The sequence below is a fragment of the Myripristis murdjan genome, chromosome 13 (assembly GCF_902150065.1).
Source record: "Myripristis murdjan chromosome 13, fMyrMur1.1, whole genome shotgun sequence".
NCBI classification, from domain to species: Eukaryota; Metazoa; Chordata; class Actinopteri; order Holocentriformes; family Holocentridae; genus Myripristis; species Myripristis murdjan.
In genome coordinates this window covers 23,287,612-23,306,731 of record NC_043992.1, presented here as the reverse complement: position 1 = coordinate 23,306,731, position 19,120 = coordinate 23,287,612, and the positions used below count along the sequence as shown (strand labels likewise).

The window sequence follows — 19,120 nt, the reverse complement described above, 5'->3', positions numbered from 1 at the left end:
TTTTGGTAATTTTGTGGCAATTTCATCGCTAGTTTAATGAGTTAAATATATTTTTGGAGAAATCAAGTGAATCATGACCATCTCACGTTTCAAAGGGGTTATATATACACAATAAAAGTGACACAAAGTGGTTAATATATTTTTATGTTTAAAAAATGTTGAAAAGATGGCTACGCCCTTGCCTACAATCTTTGTCTGTGTGTCGAAGGGTGTATTTTTTTCTGTCCGATGATGGTAAGTGTGTAATATGTTTGGCTTTTCCTGGTAGTTCCTGATTGGTTGACACTGTGCGCTGAAAATAACTGGATCTGTGGTTGAAAATTTTACGCCTAAGCAGTGTTGCCAGATTAGGCCTGTCATAGGACTACAGGAAATGTGATTGTACTGGCGACTTTTCTCCATATTTCTTGTTTTAGGTGTTGTTGAATGTTTCAGGAAAGGTGACCAACAGTTCTTGCAAAGGCAGCATACCTTGGCTAAACAGCGCTGCAGGAAATGCAGTCATGTTGCCAGTTATTTGCTGAATAAGAAAAATGCACTGCTGAACAACAAAATGGACTGCAGATTTCAGCACCAGCAGCAGCAGTTTTTTTTTTTTTTAGCAGTGTTAGTGTTTTAGGGTACATTTCTCCTTTAAATGTGCTGCTGTTGTATCAGCTGCTGCCTCTGTTTTCACCTCTTAACAAATCTTGTTTTTTCTCTCACTCTCCCAGGGTCAGACTCAGTCAGTGACTCTGATGACTATGAGGATCCAGACTTGTTTTGCCCTAGTGTCCCTCCAATGAATTCATCAGACAAGGTAAGAGTGTGTAGAGCGAATAGGAAATGTATCTTTGTTTTAAATCCTACTCCTCCTTCATTCCTGCCCTCTGTATAGTGTGAGTAACAGCTGCCTCATCCAATAGGATTTGTTCCTGTCAGTGCCTAGGCAGCCAAAATGCCGGTACAGCTCTTTGTACAGCGATGATGAGCTGCTAGATGATGACGAACCAAACACCAACCCGTGAGTCATGCATTAGCACACAAACCTACACACACATACACACGGTTGTGGAAGTTGTTTAATAGTGAAAGTTGTAGAATAGTGAAAAAGCAGCCATTGAGTCAAACCTTACCTCTGGCCTTTGTAGTCATTACATCTTTTGGTTTTGGTTTTAAGTGGTCAGCTGTGATTGGCTGTAAAACTGCAATGTGCAGTGTAATATAACATGTAATAGAATTCACCTTATGTTTAGCATTTTGTGCATCATAATCAACATGACTTATGCTTGTCTTTAGAATCTGTAAATTATACATCTATCCAGCTGGTTTTATGCATTTAGCCTAAGATTTCCAAATGTGTTTTGATCCAGCTGTTTTTCAAGTACTGAAAAAAAAGGTGCATCTGCAATTTCCACATGAGACAGTGGCATCCAGTGTCCAGACTGACACTGAGCTCTTATGAGCAGCATCACTCACATGTTCAAAGTATTGTGAGATGGCAAGAGGGCTTGAAATAGTATCAAAAGGAGAAACGAGACAGGCTTGATGACATCAGACGTTGCCTTGGATACTGTCTCGTGGAGAGCCCAGATGTGCTTGACCATTTTTTATCATCAGTCATGGTAAAAAAAAATCTGGAAATCTACAGTCACAAATAAAATATAACACAAGACACATATCAACAGTGAGAGATGAACATTTCTTGTAAATACCAGACATGATTGTTTTTTTCTCTTTCTTCATTTTATCTGCCATGTTAGATGGGCCATATTTTTTTATTTCGACGCGTCCTCAGTGTATCCATGTATTGACGTCACTGATGCTGTAATTTATAGGCAGTTCCCTTTGAAAAGTCTGGTGGGCAGCAGACTTGCTACAAGTCCTATTGGAGGGCTCCAAAAAAAAAAAAAAAAAAAAAAAAATCACATCACAGCCCTTAAGCACTTGGCTAATTTTCCAGTAAGACAGTCCTAAACCTTTGTGGATTTAGTGGCGGTGGGCCTCAAAGGGTATAAGTGCTGTAAGTTTGCACGCTGGGATTCAGTTTCTGCTTGCTCCAGCCATTCTCGTTTATCTTGTAGAAATAATGTAGAAAATCTAAACCAGAGCAAAGATTTCTTTCTCTGTATAATTTCTGCTGACACATCGTGCTACAGTAAAAGCTGTCATAGCAGTGTAGCAGTTGATAAAGCATTGCAACCTGTTTGTTATGGGAATTATTAACATTGTTAGAATGCTTTTTTTTTTACCAGTCAGCTTGATTGGCAAAAACCATCTGTCATCCTGCTCAGATGAAAGGCATCAAGATGCTTGTGTCAACAAGTGCACCTATTGTTCTCAGTGGCTGCAGGCAAAGTACTTAAGAGGTATTAAGTGACACGTCAAAACAGGGTTATTTCCTTTAATCAATCAGTGTCCGTAATATACTTACATATTATATTTACAATGTGTAGTTGCACTTATTCTTGCCATTTTTTTTAGGATATTGTAATTCCCTTTACAAGCTATTTGTCCCCTTTACAGAAAAATCCTATAATAGAGATTTGTTTTTATACTAATTTAATAGTTTGAGCCCTCCATGGACAAATAGCATCCATTAGCGCATTAGAGGCAATTCTCCTCAGTCTAGGTCATACACAGTAACAGTGAATGTATATTATGTTTAATATTTTTCTATAATCTTTGGTTTGACACTTATGTGCATCTTCATTTATTTATATTTTCCTGATGTGTGTTTGTGGTCTTGAAATTCAGGTATATATTTATTGTCTTTCAGCTTGTGACATTAGTGATTATTGTTGTCACACTGTGAGAGCCCTCCTTCAGTAGGAGGGGCTACATCTGGGCGGTCTATTTAACACATGGATTCTATTATGTATTATGTATGTTAATTATGTATGCAGATTGGAAGTTTGCCCTCACCTGTTTCTATAAATTTTTATTTTGGCTGGTTTGATTGCGCCGATGATAGGTTATTTCTGAAACACATTTATTTTTTGCCCACAATAAATAGAACATCAATGAGTATTTGAGCGCTGGTATTCTGTTTGCATTGTTTCTTTTTGCAACCGTGCACCTGATATAGTGTTTACGATTTGGAGTAATACACATATATGCACTTATGCTTCTTGTCTGTTCCAGCCTTAGCAGTAAATACTGTGCAGTGCAAACTGCAGTGCACTCCTAAAGTGCCTTGCAAGTGACATGTTAGAATCTGACAGTAAGATATCAGCTTTCTCAACAGTCTTTTGCCGCAGTTGTAAGTGCACAAGGCAAAAATTGATCGAAGAATCTTGATTTGAACAGGACTGTATCTACTCCTGTGCCTGTTCCAGAGTATCATCAAGTTGCATTAAAGAAGTACACAGGGGTCATCCTGCTTGCACATTGTGGGTAAATTGTAAGCATATTATTATCTAGTGGTTACTTCCCCATACTTTTTTGAAGGCGGAACATGTGACAAGAATGACAGAAATGCTGATGACAAAGCACTGACTGGCATCTCTGCACACTTGCATATTTAGACTAGTTAGACTGGCATATAAAAAGACTAATAGGTATGTCATTATGAATAATCTGAGTGAAGCTTCAGTCATACCCATGTAGACGGTGAATTCAGTGCAACTTCACAAATTTTTAGGTTGAGTTGCGTAGATATGACTTAATACCAACTTAACTGTAAAGATAATCAGCATCTCGTACCTCCTCATGTGCATGCATGTGTTGTTGGTATGACAATAAAGTTTCCTTGAATCCTTGAATCCATCTGATTTCTTCACATTGCTGTCAGCATATTCACACACACTCAAATTAAATGAAAACTACCACTGAAACAGAAACTCCTCATTGGCATACTGCTTAAATCTTGAATTCATGAACCTGGGTTCCATGGTTATGATTAATTTATGGCTTATGCAGCTTGAAAAAGTTCAGAAAATAATTTGCAGTGGGTACCCATAATCTGAAATCTATCACATATTAAAGTAGTAGATAGACATCTACTTGTTACAGAGCATGCAAGTATCAGACAAATATTGTTTCTTTGTGGCATACTGTTGTCACTATTCTTCACCATGTGTGTATGTGCTTTTATATTTATTTATGTATGTCCCAGTGCTGACTCGTGGCAGGACCTTGGGATTAACACGGCTCAAGGCAGTGTGTACCTGCCAGCCGCAGGCAGACTGCCCCCACCCACCAAGGAAGAAAATTCCCATCAGTCTGCTGTCATCAAGGCGGGCTGGCTGGACAAGAATCCACCACAGGGGTATGGATGGCAAAACACACACACACACACACACACACATACACGCACAGGCTGGGTGTTCTATTTTAAAGGAAATTAACACAGTTTAAAAAAAAAAGCTCAGCACATCCAGTTCTGCAGCTGAGTTTCTGATCTGTCATGTGGTTAACATCAACACAATCTCAAGTTTTCACTAGTTGAAACAAGGCATTAGATTGAAAAAAAAGATATTCCCTGTAAGCATCTGTTTCCTTGTTCCTGCAGTGATCTAAATAATTTCATATCATTTTGACCAGGAGTTGTATACTGAGTGTTTTGAGTGTTTGAGAGTGCTGTATTGTCAAAACAAAACAAAGCCAAAAGAAAAAAAAAAAAAAAAAAAAAAAAATTAGCATGTTCTGTTTCACTATCAGAAGCAGTAAACATGTCAGATTTGCATGTAGACAGTTTTGGTTATTTTTTCTTTGGATGTAATGGAAACATTGATTTTTTTTTTTTTTTTTTGCTATTCTTGTTGTTCCTCTTCTTCTCTTCAGCTATTAGTCTTCCACCGTAACAACAACATGAAACCTGCAGTTAGAGGATAATTTGATGTAGATGAAAAGGTGAACATTTCTCCTAGATGAGGGCAAAATGGCATCTTCTGGTTTAGCAAATCACATTGAGGAAATAATTTGATTCATTTCTTGTCCGATTTTGGTGAGTTTGCTAGCAAGGGGGATGAAATGTTTGATGAAATGTTTGTGTTTGTGTGTGTGCAGGGCGCTTTATTACCAGAGACGATGGGTGAAGCTCGATGTTGACTACCTGAGATACTTTGACACTGACAAGGTAATAACACACACCATAGCAACTCAATTCAATTTTTATGGAACACACAAAAATAAATGAAAAAACTCACTCCCACACTTTTTCCTTTATTACATGCACAATCACTTTGTAATCTTATGACTCAAATAGACACATACGCATGCACAAGCTCCTGCACACACTCCTACGCTCCTACATGAACATACACTTTCTCATCCTTGAGCGTTAAACGTGCGTTTTGTTAACTGAGTTGTTGTGTGTGTACGTTCCAGGAGGTGTACTCTAAGCGGATCATCTCCACAGCCTTCATCACTAATGTGAGCAGTGTGGGAGAGCTGAAGTTTGAGGTTGTCACACACAACCGCACCTTCCTCTTCAAGGCTGAGAGTGAAGGTTTGTCCATTTACTTTCTGACTATTCATCTGTGTATGTGTGTGTTTGTGGATTAAAAAAAAAGTCTCATGTCAGTGTAATGGTGTCTGTTTCTGCATACATACAGCACATCTGTGTATGTAATCATGTATTATGAGTGCATGCATTTATTTTACATTTGTATGTATGTCCGCATGCATGTGTATTCATGTGTGTCTCTCTGCTTGTATACACCCAGCTGAGAGAAATGCCTGGGTGGCTGTGCTGCAGGACTGCACCAAGGGACGCCAGCGCAGCAGCATCGTGAACCCCCTCTCACCTTTGACCCCAGACTATCAGGGCTATCTGGAGCTCAGAGGGCTGCGCTCCAAACTCTACACTGTTGTTGTGTCAGATAAGGTCTTCCTCTACAAAAACATGGAGGTAGGCACTGTGTTTATTTCTGTGGAAGTGTGCACACTGAGATGGACAGTATTTCCATTGCACACAGTGAATGTTGATCGAATATTTCATTCTTTTGTGAATTTTGTAGTTTGTATTTGAAAAAATACTATGCAGAAGAGATCAGATAGTTTGATAAGGAATGCACTTACTGTACTTTCTGAAAATTGCAGGAAAAGCTATATTCATATGAAAAAAAGCATTTCTTGATTTTATGGATACTTGACACTTTACTTGGCAAAAAGACACATTTTGTGGACACCCTCTTGGTTTTAAAGAATCTCAGTTTTGTTTTTCGGAAGGCTTTGCACAAGGCAATACATAGAATTTAGTTTGTCTGCAACTCTGACTCTTTTGCACATTTAGAAAATAAAAAAATACAACATTTTGGTTTTTTTTTTTTCTTGCCAGCAGTTTGTTGTAGTTGAATTATATACATTATATGCATTCATACTTTCATATACATTATTTGTCAAAGAAAAGAGCACACGCTTCTCACGTCATTGCATCACCTAATTGTTATTAAACTAAACAATTAAAGCCAAAAATGACAACGTATGCAATTGTACAAATAAGTGCCATAAAAAATTTGAATTTTATAGTCAAAAACATGCTGAAGCCACTTAACCCTCCTGCTTCCTTCATCTCCGGGTCCCACTGACCCGCTCCCTTTCCGCTCTGGGTCCCACTGACCTGGGTCCCACTGAGCGAAAAGGAGCGAAAAGGGAGCGGGTCAGTGGGACCCGGAGTCGAAGGAAGTGGGAGGGTTAAACCGGGATAATTAGACCATCCTTAATCTTCCTCTGATCCAACTTTACACACTGTCCCAGATTTTGAATCACACTTAGTTAACAGCTGCTGTTTTTCCAGGATTACCGTATAGGAGTGGGCATCACGTCCATCGATATGAATGTAGGGAACGTTAAAGAGACCGACCGACGCAGCTTTGACCTCACGACACCGTACCGCATATTCAGGTATATTCTCTCTCTCGCTCCCTCTCTCTCTCCATACACACATGCACACACTTAAACTCACACTCTCTCCTCAGTCGTGGGCTCTGTTTTGTAAAATAATTTAAGTTCTAAGATAAAGATGATCATAGCCCCTTTTGAAGTCAGTGGGTGAGTTGATTAGTGACAAGATCCTTATGGGGAAACTGGGCCCAACCATTTCACTGAGAGCTGCATCATCCCTCCCCATGAGAGTCCTCAGCTGCATACCACTGGGGAATGTGAAAAAGCCATTGATTTGTTTGTGTGTGTGTGTGTGTGTGTGTGTGTGTGTGTGTGTGTGTGTGTGTGAGTGTGTGTGTGTATGTGAGTATGAGAGAGAGAGAGAGAGAGAGAGAGAGAGAGAGAGAGAGAGAGAGAAACAAAGCAAGAGGGAAGTGTGTGTTTGTGTGTGGTGTGTGTGATCTTTTGGCTGACACTCTCTACAGCCTCCAGTGAGAAAAGCTCAGCTTGACAGGATGGGAGAATCTAAAAAGGCTTGTGTGTTTGCAGCAGAGTTGGAATGTGTGTGTTTTCATGTGTGTGTCTGTGGTGTGTCTAGATCTATAAAACTTTTAGAAGGGAATAGTTTCTGTGTGTGTGTGTGTGTGTGTGTGTGTGTGTGCGCGCAGAGCATTTTGAAGCTGCTATCTGTGAGTCATTTGACAACTGAGTGTGTGTGTAGATGTGTTTGAAAGAGCCCACATGTTGTGTGACGAATGAGAAGAGGAAGAATTTAGACACGCGGGTCTGCGTCAAGTCACAAATCTGTCTGTGCTTGTGTCTGTGTGTGTGTGTGTGTGTGTGTGTGTGTGTGTGTGTGTGGATTCCAGTGTGTGACTGCTCTGTTTTTAGTAAAAAGAGAGCAGAGTAAGGCACATTTCTCAGTGTGCTCTTGAGCTTTTACGCACACACGCCATACTCTGTTCTCTCACTTGGTAGCTGGCGATGCCACCGTCATGTCGGCTCTAACTCTCGGCCGTGTGTGTGTCTCTGTCCGCAGTTTCATCGCCGAGTCGGAGCAGCTCAAAGACCAGTGGGTGGAGGCCATGCGTGAGGCCATAGGTGAGGCCCTGTCCAATAGTGAGGTGGTAGAGCGCATCTGGGCGGTGCCGAGCAATGGCTACTGTGCCGACTGCAGGGCAGTGAAGCCGGAGTGGGCCGCCATCAACTTGTGTGTGGTGGTCTGCAAACGATGTGCAGGTTTGTATGTTTTTAACTGCGTTTTGTATGTTTATGGTGTGTAGACCTTTTTGAGTACTTTCTACCAAACTGAATTTTGTCGCTATATTGTTTTCAGCACACTTGTAAGTACTTGCAGCTTTGTATGCGATTCCCTGTCATCTCATGAATGTTCAGCAGGATGCAGATTTAATTTCTTGCTACAGCTTGCCATGTGCTTAAAGGATAACTACAGTGTTTTTCAGCCTGGGCCCTAAATTAAGAATGGGATCAATGAATGAGACAAAAATCTGAGCCTGTAAGTGGCAAAAACAAGCACTTTTAGTGGACGTAATTTGACTTGTGAACTTGCCTCGTGTGATAACATTGCTTTGTCCTTATCAGTCATTTGGACCCCAAAAGGTGGAAAACTGGGCCCACGTTGAAAAACACTGGAATTATCTTTCAACAGTCTCGGCTAGCGCAAAGCTGTGTGCATTTAAATGCAATTTGGAAACTTCACCTATTTTAAACTTCAAATTCTCCAGTGCGACCACAAAAAAAAAAAAAAAAAAATCATGTTTGTGTTTTTCTAACAAAGCAAAATTGTTTTGAACAGTTGTTGGCAGTCCTCTCTCCTGCAGTGTTTTTGTCTCTGTAGTGAGAGTCAGTGTAGGAGAGCACAGGGGAGACAGGTCGGATCCAGAGGCAGTGGACTTGACCACTCTATGAGTGTATCAATACGTTATTTCAGTTATTTGTTTGGATTGTTATTATTAGGATTATATCAGCAATGACAGTTGTCTGCACAATGTGTTTAGAATTATGCATGTGATGTACTGACTGAATAAATATGCCAGCAGAGTATCAGTTTACTGCTAATCAGACAATGTTTGCACAAGATGGTTGTGGAATTTCATACTAGCTATAGAGTATTATGCAATGAGGATGCAATTTTGTGTGTGTGTGTGTGTGTGTGTTTGTGTGGGTGGCATGTTTCAGGAGAGCACAGAGGACTGGGTCCAAGCATCTCTAAAGTTCGTAGTCTGAAGATGGACAGAAAGGTGTGGACAGAGGAACTCATACAGGTACACACTTTTTAAAAATCTTGGGACACCAAAATCAAACCTGTGCACACCCTTAAATCTAATGATTTTTCAAAAAATGCATGCTACTTAAACTGCTACCTTCCATGATGTACAGCAGGTTTTGACAGGCTATACACAGGCTTAGATTTGGTGTTAGAATTCTTTTTAAGACACTATACTGGTTGTTGTTGTTGTTTATGCGGTAAAAGAGCACACAGCAACCTTTAGGACTCAACATAAAGCCAGTGAAGTCCATTCTGTTGTGAGCGACTGCTGGAATTTACTCAACTGTCTAAAGCCAGGGAAAGATTCACATTCATTTATTATGTCAAAAAAACACATGTGGACCAAGTTTTATAATGTACAATATGCACACACAAGCCTAACCTCTTTAATATGGAAATATTTTCATACAGGTGTTCCTGTTGCTTGGCAACGAGCGGGTGAACAGCTTCTGGGCAGCGAACGTCCCACCCAGTGAGGCGCTGTCGCCCTCGAGCTGCAGTGATGAGAGACGCCGTTTCATCACCAACAAATACCGCCATGGCAAATACAGGAAGTACCACCCGCTCTACGGTAACCAGAAAGAACTCAACAACGTAAGACGATGCTGCTCTTTTGTTGTTTTGTTTACAGTATGCTGCCCTCGCTTTTGGCTCTGTGTTTTTCCTATAGTTCAGATAAGTTTTTTCAGAGTTTGAGACCAGAATGTTTCTGGGTTGAATAAACCTCGACCATCGTTGAGACTCAGGCAGTTAAACAAATTTTGTTATTAAAGAAAGGCCATCACAAACAGTTAGTGTGTAGAGGCATTGATGGCCAGTTTTGCCAATCATTGTGAACAAATTGCTTTTTCCCTTTAGCTTCATTCATGTATTTCTCATCCTATAACATGCATAACTCCTGAATACATGTACTAACAGCTTGGCATATCAATGATGCTGTTGCTAGATGTAAAAAAAAAAAAAAAAAAAAAAAGTTTCATTTTTGTCAGCTGGAGATGACGTTCAAAGTGAGAGTAAATGAGACTCAGCATGAAACCGTCACTCAGTTTCATGTCCTGATATGAACAGCTTTCACATCAATAATATTGTCCTGATTCAAGTATAGAAGAATCTAACTAAGCCTACAAATGAGTGTAGCTCGGTAGTAATGTAGGTTTGAAACAAACTTTAATGGGCCATTTGTGGCATGAGGAGTGTCCTGTGTGTGCAGAAACTCATGATCTCCTAGCAGTGGCGTGACATTCAGCAGTGGCCTCTGTCTCTTTAGACATCCTTTACTCTAATCCCAGGAGAGCCCAAAACTGCCTGCATGTGTTCATGATCAGTTACAGGTCAGTCACAAGTACCCATGTGGACATTTTTGGGAATAGTTAGTGTTGAAGGTCTCGCACTGTGTGTTTGCTGTGCTCTAGTGTGTGAGTAGTGAATGTCTCAGTGTTTCATGGCCTGGCTGGGTCACTCATTAGCTGCTTAACCCACTTACCGCAAACAATGCAGGCTGCTCGACTCACATTTAGCACCTGACTGTGAGTGCTATTTTTCCTCCCTCAAGCAGTTAAGCCTGCCAAGTGTGTGTGTGTGTGTTTGTGTGTGTGTTAGTCACTGGGATGTGCAGCAAGCAATACAGGAAGTTGTCTTACTGTGTCTATACACATACACACACACACACACACACACACAGAGCAAGTTTTGGCCTATAAACAGTCTTTGTTCTGCTGCTGGCCTTTCCTTCATTTAGTCCTCCTCCACACTGTCCACCTCTTTCCCCTGGGACTTTCTCCTCTCTCTTTCTCTCCTTCTCTCTCTCTCTCGCTCTCTCTCTCTCTCACTCTCAGGAATGTGATCTTTCAAGCTTTCTTTTTTTCCTCTTTAGCACATGCAGCTCCTCTTCTTTACAAAGAGGAGTTCACTGGTTTTGCTGCTGTTGAGCCACTACGCTCTCCATTTCAACTTCAACTTCAACTTCAACTTCAACATAATAGGCTCTGGTATCTGTGTTAACTATGCAGTTGTGCCAGAAGGCAAGAAAATAGTCCAGCACACTGCCGGTGAGGCAGTGTATGTATGTGTGTACATGTGAGAGTGTGAGTAAGTGTGTGTTTAAAAAGTTTGTATATTAGCAAAAGAGAGGCAAAAAGAGTGAAAGAGAGTGTATTGGGGCACATGTAGGTTTGTTTATCCAGTCCTGCCCCTTCTCTCTCTCTTTCTCTGAATGTGACATCATCACTCGCTGCTTGAGCTGGAATTTGCAGTAACCCCTCCCCTCTACACCCCCTCCTCTCCTCCTCCTCCTCCTCCTCCTCCTCTGTCTCATTGTTTGGCTGGGACGGCCAGAGAAAGTTGCTCTCTCTCTTTACTTCTGTCTATTTCCGTACGTGTGTGTGTGTGTGTGTGTGTGTGACTGTCATTCCCTAAACTTTCTGACAGGGCACAGGATCAAAGCTCGATTCTGCCTTTGGAGCTGTTTTTGAGTGTGTGAGCATTTGTGTGTGTGTGTGTGTGTGTCTGTGTGTGCACCCTCACTGAAACAAATTCAAGCACAGGAGCAGCTGAAGAGAACTGAAGGAACACAGGTAAGTGTGTGTGTGTGTGTTTGTGTGTGTGAATAGGACTGTGTTCATGAGCTGTAGGACAGGGTAGTGAAAGTGTGCTGTGTGTGTTCATGTATTAATGTGAATCAGCCCCATAAAAACCGAATGTGTGTTAGTGTTTGCATAAGTGTGTGTCACTGAACTTTGGTTCTCAGAGAGTTTTGAGAGTTGGACATATGTCAATCTGTGTGTGTGTGTGTGTGTGTGTGTGTGTGTGTGTGTGTGTGTGTGTGTGTGTGTGTGTGTGTGTGTGTCACTGATAGCTGTTCTTTCTTTTGTCTGACAGTTTTAGGGCAGCCACATTGGGGTGTGTGTGTGTGTGTGTGTGTGTGTGTGTGTATGTACAGTATGTTGTTCACTGTGAACTGGGATAAGTGTTAACATGCATATCAATGTGTTTGTGTGGGCATGTTTGTGCGCCTTTTTGCATTTTTGCTCTGCATTGCTCCCTCTCTCTTTCTGTGTGTGTGTGTGTGTGTGTGTGTGTGTGTGAGTGTGTGTGTGTGTGTGTGTGTGTGTGTGTGAGTGTGTTGCCATGTGCTTTCTATGTGTTCAGTGTAGATGATAGGCTCACCTCTGTCAATGGATGGTATTGTGACTCTCTCTCTTTCTCTCTCTCTCTCTCTCTCTGTGAATTTGCGCCTTGTGTATCTCTGTATCTCTTCTCGCTTTGCCTTTGCTCTCTCTCTCTCTCTCTCTCTCTCTCTGCCCTCTTTCCAATATAAATTATGTATGCATCCCACGATTTTACTGCTATTAGCATTCCATCACTTGTTAGTCAACTGTGCCTGCGCCCTGTAGTCTTCAACTCATTAAATGTTGCTACACACTCTCTTGCAACACATGACCAACATCATTTTAGGATTTGAGAAACCCAATTCCCTACATTCTACAAACACACCACCCTGTCATTTTGTCACATAGACCTCACCATTTTGATTTTGCATCTCAACTTTGCACCCTGTCATGCAGCACTGACCATACCAGTCCATTGAAAATGCATCCATCCATCAAAAATGTCCAGATGTCAATGGGAAAATCAGGACACAGGCCTCTACAAAATAGCATTAAATAACATTACAGTTGTCCCTCGCTATAACGCGGTTCACCTTTTGCGGGCTCGCAGTTTCACAGATTTTTTTAGTGCAATTTTGCGTGCTTTTTTTTTTTTTTTTTTTTTTTTGCAGCGCATTGTGTTCTGCGTCCTTATTTTTCTACGAAGGTTTGAACTTTGAGAGTGTTTAAACAAGAGAGAAAAGTGAGAAAATGTTAATGCCTGTCTGAGAAAAGTGTATAAAGTGTGGAGTGAGGGGTTTTACAACCTTAAAACATCTGTAATAATTGTAAAAAATAAAGCTGACTACTTCGCGGATTTCGCCTATTGCGGGTTATTTTTAGAACGTAACTCCCGCGATTAACGAGGGACCACTGTAAATATTAAATTAGATTAAATTATTAAATAGCAGCCTCTTAAGCACCATGTCACATTATTGTACACTGTATTATACACACACATAAAAAAGTATCGATAGAGGGATAAATGCATTGCATTTGGTGATTGAGGCAGTGAGTGAGGTAGTGGCATTTGACACACTGCAGGTGTGTGTGGGTGTGTATGTGAGGAGTGTGGCTTGGCGATAACTATTATGGCTACTGTCCTGGGAAACAGGAGTATGGTTTTTTTTATTGAATTTGTTGGAAAAAAAGAAAAATTGTCCTTGGCATAAAAAGAATGTAAAACTTATTATGCTCATTATAAGTGTAAAAATAAGCAGCTCCTGAGTCCAGCTCTCTTCCCACCTGGCCAACCACTTTTCCCTCCACTCCTAAGTGCAACTCCAACTCTGGGCCTGTTCAGTGCTCTGTCTCTGTGAGCCTGTTTTTGTGTGTACGCTGACAGACGCCCTGCTATTGCTCGTTATTACAGTATGCCAACATAGCTGAGGCAGCAGTAAAAAAGCTTTATGGGCCTGTTTTTGTGCATTTCTAGCTTTGGAAAATGACTTCCATAGAGGAAAACTCAGTTCCACTGTTTTATACCATCTGTTTTTCCCCCCTCCCTTGCCCTTGGTCAGTCTCTCCCCTATCCTAGTTTTGTCTGCACTTTTGTTCCATCTCTTCTTTCCTGCTTCATCTGAGTCTTCTCACTCCCTCATTCCCATTTCGGGTTTTTGGGTTGTATTCAGTTACTCCCATTCATTTATTTGCTCTTGCATTTTTTTGTTTTCCTGATCACTCCCATTTTTTGTCTGTGTGTCTGTCGTTTTGTAATTTCTCATTCTTTTCATTTCATTCTTTTCTCCCCCTCCTCCATCTGTCTGGTCTGCGTTCACACACACACACACACACACACACACACACACACACACCCTCCCCTCTGTCCACTTTCCCTTGTGAGGTAATGATAGAACATATGTGGATCATCTGGATCTGAAATATGCTCACACACACAGAATAAGTGTGTGTGTGTGTGTGTGTGTGTGTGTGTGTGTGTGTGTGCTTGCGTGTTGAATATACAGTAGAATGGACAGAGTAGGGGCAGCTGTGTGTGTGTATGTGTGTGTGTGTGTGGTATGAAGGGTATGTTTGGGGTCTGCAATCAGTCTCTGATTGCCGGAGACTTTCATCTCCCCCTTCCCTGTTTTTCTTTCTTCTCTTCTCATTTCTCTCTTTTCTTCCTGCTCCGGACCGTAAAACAGCCGAGGCCAGACAGAGGCCTACGATTCAAGACACACCCAGATTAGATCTTGCTCTCTCTGGGGATATTGTGTAAGAATTTTGAATCCCCTTCCCTCCTGTGTGTGTGTGTGTGTGTGTGTGTGTGTGTGTGTTATTTCATTGCTGCCTTTTTCATAGGCTGCAGATGTTGGAGGGCGGTAGGTCCTCAGATACTCACACAGGCCGTTTTCTCCTCATACTTTGTCCTGATTGGTTCTCCTCCTTGGTCAGATCTCACATGGTTGGCAATCTGTACATTTACAGTGCGTGACCTACATAAACCACCTGTAAATGTATGCCAGTGTGGGACAGAGAGCTGATTTCATTCTGCTTTAATGGCACACACACTCACTCACACAGTCCTCCTTGTATAGCAGTCCTGTGATGGAAATCTTATCAACCTTGGGATGAGAGTGTAGTTTGTGTGAGAGAGGGAGAGAGACATAGTTTGCATGTTTTGGGTGTGTGCTTGGAGTGTCTTATGCATGTTTAATCTCTGCTAATTGTTGTGTGTGTGTGTGTGTGTGTGTGTGTGTGTTCATGTGTGTGTGGTCTCGATAAAGGAGGGGTTCTGTGTGTGTGTGACAGAGTACTGTGGAATTTCCCAATCAGATCCAAATGATCTTGTTGGTTTAGAGAGAAACCACACTCTCTGTGAGTGAGTGTGTGTGTGTGTGTGTGTGTGTGTGTTTGCATGACTCCGAGTTGAGTTCCTCAGCTGTAAAAACAATGTCTCCTTCTCACCATCATACCATCTTTCCTATTTTGTCCCTCGCCCCCCTCCTGCCTCTCTCTTTTCAGTCTGGTTGAACAGTCTGGAAGAGCTCGGTCCACTCACTGTGTCTCATCTTACCCCCCTCTCTGTAAAACCGACAGTATAAATGCTGACATATTCACTCTAGAGGCTGGCATCGGATCAGCCCTGTGGGACAGCAGGGCTATTCCATTGTGATTTAGGGATGGGATGGGAAAATTAGGCCTCAGGAGGAGTCTGGAGCAATGCAATGGTGTCTTTTATGTTCTAATAATCCAAAAGTAGTTCCATGAAGTTGTAATCTGATACTTTAAAAACAAAACAAAACAAAACAAAACAAACAAAAAAAACAACAGCTTTCATTTGCATCCCCTTTCATCTCCCTCAGGTGGACCTAGAGATGGTTTGGGTAGGTGTTCTGTAAGTGCTAACAGGAAATAATCGAAATTGTAGCAGGATCAGGAGTAAATAGGACGGGATTGGAATGGAACAGGATTGGCAGTTACAAAAATCTACGGGACGGGGATGAGTCAGGAAGAAATAGATTGGGACTGGGCAAGATGCCCTGTCACCTCTAATTCACTGGTCCCCTTCTTGAATGGGAATTGATGTTTGCTCTTTGTGGCTGTATACTGCAAAATATGTTCATCTTGCCAACTAATTTTGTAGGATGACTCACTGAGAAAAAATGCTTCTGCTAAAATAGTTCCATCTAATGACCTCTCTTGTTTATTAGCTACTATGGTTTGATAGGTCATCTGTTAGTTCTTTATCAGATTAATTACAGGTTATGATGGTAAACAGAGTGATGCATACATAAGAATGCATTCAGAGTGCCAGTACTGGCAGATACAAGCTCTCATCAGAATGTGACATTGGAACGCAACTGTCATGTTAGCATATTTGTTTTTTTGTTCTCAGGTTATTCAGATACAGTGGAATCTTACTGGAAACATTTTTTTTTCTCAGTGTGTTATGTCACACTTTACCTTTTACTGTGTATGATAGTTGTCTTTATTTACAAAATTCAAATGATTGCTGCTTTAGGGTGCAGTTTCAACCCAAAGGCAAACTTTGCTCAGAAACCTGTATTTCTTGTAATCCAGTCATATCTCAAAATGACAGACACTAATTCACTGTTAAGAACTAAAACAAAGTTTTAACATTCAGACTCTGGAGAAGGATTTCCCTCTCTAATGCTGAGTTGATCCATTCTTTTCCACTGTGCCTGTGTCTCTGTTTTTGTAAAGATTGGTACGTCAGGTTTCCTTCTTTCTTTCCCACCAGGGCTGCCTGTTTTTCCATCTGGAAATTTGTTTTTGGTCACATGGGTGCGCGTCACAGAGGTTGTGATTGGTCATGCAACATGGAAACACTTGATTTAGCACACCAAGACTTTCAGGGGAGTTGAAAATATGACACCTGTGAAATTTAACACTTCAATATCATTGAATTACGTGGGCATTAATTGTGGAAGCCCACACTGTACAGCCGTGGATGAATAACAAAGAAGCTTGAGGCCGGCCCCCATGCTCACACAGACATGACTGCTTTAGTTATTTTCATTTATTTGAGGTCATCCTCATCTGTTTCCTTCAGAGCAGAAAGCTCTGACAAAGCATCACGTGGTACCATTAAAGCCAGGTCAGCAGCCGCTGGACAAAGCACTGAAGTCAACAGTTTATTATCATTTTCAAAGTATCCTCCTCTGATTTTTTTTTTTTATCTTTTCTCACTCTGTGTCCTTCTCTGTCTCACGCTGCATGCCTCTCTGCCTCCTTCATGTTTTCCCTAGTTTCTCTCTTCCTTGCTCCCCTCCCCCTGCCTCATTTTAGTGTCTCTCTGCTCCTCACTTGGAGCTCTGTATCAGCCAGGCCTACCTCAAACAATTTTGCGAATTTGCAAATTACTGCTTTCTTTCTTTAGTCTTTACCAGATGGGTGTACTTTACTGTATAATACTGTCATTCACTAAAACGCTCAGACACTTTGTTGTGATTTTGTCTCTTCATATTGTCCTACTACCAGTTTATATGTCACAGTTTGTATATGTGGACCCTTATACTGTTTTGCTTGGTGTAAGTAAATTTGGTATCAGTGTACAATACAGTAATGTTTTAGGCACTACCAATCTGTTTTTTTAGCACTAACACCCCCTCCCCTTCTCTCTCTCTCTCTCTCTCTCTCTCTCTCTCTCTCTCTCTCTCTCTCTCTCTCTCTCCAGGCGTTGTGTATAAATGTGCAGTGCAGTGATGTGCTGGAGACGTTAAGCCTGGTCTTCTGCGGCGCCGATGTGAATTGTTCCACTGGTGTGGTCGATTGTCCTTCCCCCCTCTCTCTGGCCAGCGCCCACTCTCAGCCCCTACAGGCTGAGTTCCTTAGCCACAATCTCAACACAGGTAAAACTGGACACACACAGGGGCACACGCACACACACACACACACCTCTGTTTTTAATGTTAACATGTTAGATGGTAGTTTGCACTCAAGCTTGTTTAAGTGCTTTGCAAACCCTCACTGTGATTTTCTTTCAGATCTAGCTGTTTTATCTATCTATTTCTCTGATCTTCCTACACATGCAAACACATATTTGCCGGTCTCTCGTGTCAGGAATTCTTTGTCTGTTTCCGCATGTCTTCTCAGATGTGCTGCTATCATACCAGTGATAATATCTACTTCTCAGCATGAGGATGATGAAAAAAACACTGACAACACACACACACACACACACACACACACACAAAACAGACTTCCTTGTCTTGCTTCCCCTAAATTCCTATCACAAACAGAAGTGTTTGGTGCATTTACTATTTTCAGCCACCATGTACTTTTTCCAGTAAACCATAACAAAGGCAGTTTGATAGGTCTTACAATTTTTTATTCATTTATTTATTTATTTTTTAAATTCTCTGTGTTTTTCCTGCAGAGTTGCCACGTTCAGAGGTGGGTGGGGCAATGGAGGCGGTACATTACTCAGCCCCGCCCTCTGTCTCCTACAATGGCTTCCTGTTCAAGACTGGGTCCATGCAACGGCCCCCAGAGAGCAAGGCCCGTGAGGGTAGGCTGATTACACACACACCTACACTGCTTCAGTAACACATGCATAGCCATAGCAGTCCATCTAGTTGCCAATATATTTGTATTTGTGTTTGTACTTTCATTATCAGCAAGCTCAGTAAACCTTCCTCTGTTCTTCTAGAATTCAGTCGTCGATGGTGCACGCTGAATGACGGCTGCTTCAGCTACTATGAGAGCGACAAGAACTCAAACCCAAATGGATCTCTGAAGGCTGCTGAGATAGTCTGTTTGGCTGTCAACACACCCATGAAACATGGGTACGTGCTAAGATACTGTATCCGGGCTGAATGAATGAATGAATGAATTAATGTACACCTGAACGGCACAAGAGTACAAACCATTCTTTTAATCCTTGGTGAATATAGTTATATCACATATATGCATCACATGTCATTGACATCAGTGACCAGGTCCATTGCTCACAGCTCTGTCACACAGCTGCTTTCTTTCTCTTTCTTGACATCTTGTCCTTTTTCTGCCTGTCATCCTCCTCCTCACCTCTACGCTCCCATCTCTGTCTAAAATCCAGGTATGACCATACCTTCGAGCTGTATTCGAACTCAGAGCGTCTCTATCTGTTTGGCACTGATGACGAAGACAGCCACAAGGAATGGGTGAAGTCCATTGCCAAGGTAAGCACCAGTGTGTGTAATGCTGTTGATTCGGTAGGATGCAGCTCCTTGGTCTGGAAACACCCCTTACTTAGCCTTAAACTGAGATGATTATCAGCTGTGTTGTAATTTCAAATTTCTGGCTCTGTGCTGTCAACTGCTAAAAGCTGCTCCATGCTTGGAAGTAGACGTGACTTAGTTGGCGGAATATGTACAGTGAAACTGAAGTAACTGCTTCAGAAGAGATGCATTTTCCTCCAGTGCAAAAACAG

General features: G+C 41.6%; 1 protein-coding gene across 4 annotated transcripts in view; it reads left to right on the top strand.

Annotated features, from left to right (window-relative positions):
- arap1 (ArfGAP with RhoGAP domain, ankyrin repeat and PH domain 1) overlaps nt 1-19,120 on the top strand; it is a 66,586-nt gene that overhangs the window by 26,003 nt on the left and 21,463 nt on the right. For all 4 annotated transcript variants that reach the window (XM_030067028.1, XM_030067027.1, XM_030067026.1 and 1 more), the window contains 14 exons: nt 714-799; nt 906-1,003; nt 4,097-4,249; nt 4,990-5,059; nt 5,311-5,431; nt 5,649-5,833; nt 6,722-6,828; nt 7,847-8,046; nt 9,007-9,092; nt 9,509-9,691; nt 17,384-17,558; nt 18,086-18,217; nt 18,359-18,494; nt 18,767-18,869. In XM_030067028.1, the coding sequence (XP_029922888.1) occupies nt 714-799; nt 906-1,003; nt 4,097-4,249; nt 4,990-5,059; nt 5,311-5,431; nt 5,649-5,833; nt 6,722-6,828; nt 7,847-8,046; nt 9,007-9,092; nt 9,509-9,691; nt 17,384-17,558; nt 18,086-18,217; nt 18,359-18,494; nt 18,767-18,869 (1,835 nt within the window). The remainder of the gene's footprint in view (nt 1-713; nt 800-905; nt 1,004-4,096; nt 4,250-4,989; nt 5,060-5,310; nt 5,432-5,648; nt 5,834-6,721; nt 6,829-7,846; nt 8,047-9,006; nt 9,093-9,508; nt 9,692-17,383; nt 17,559-18,085; nt 18,218-18,358; nt 18,495-18,766; nt 18,870-19,120) is intronic.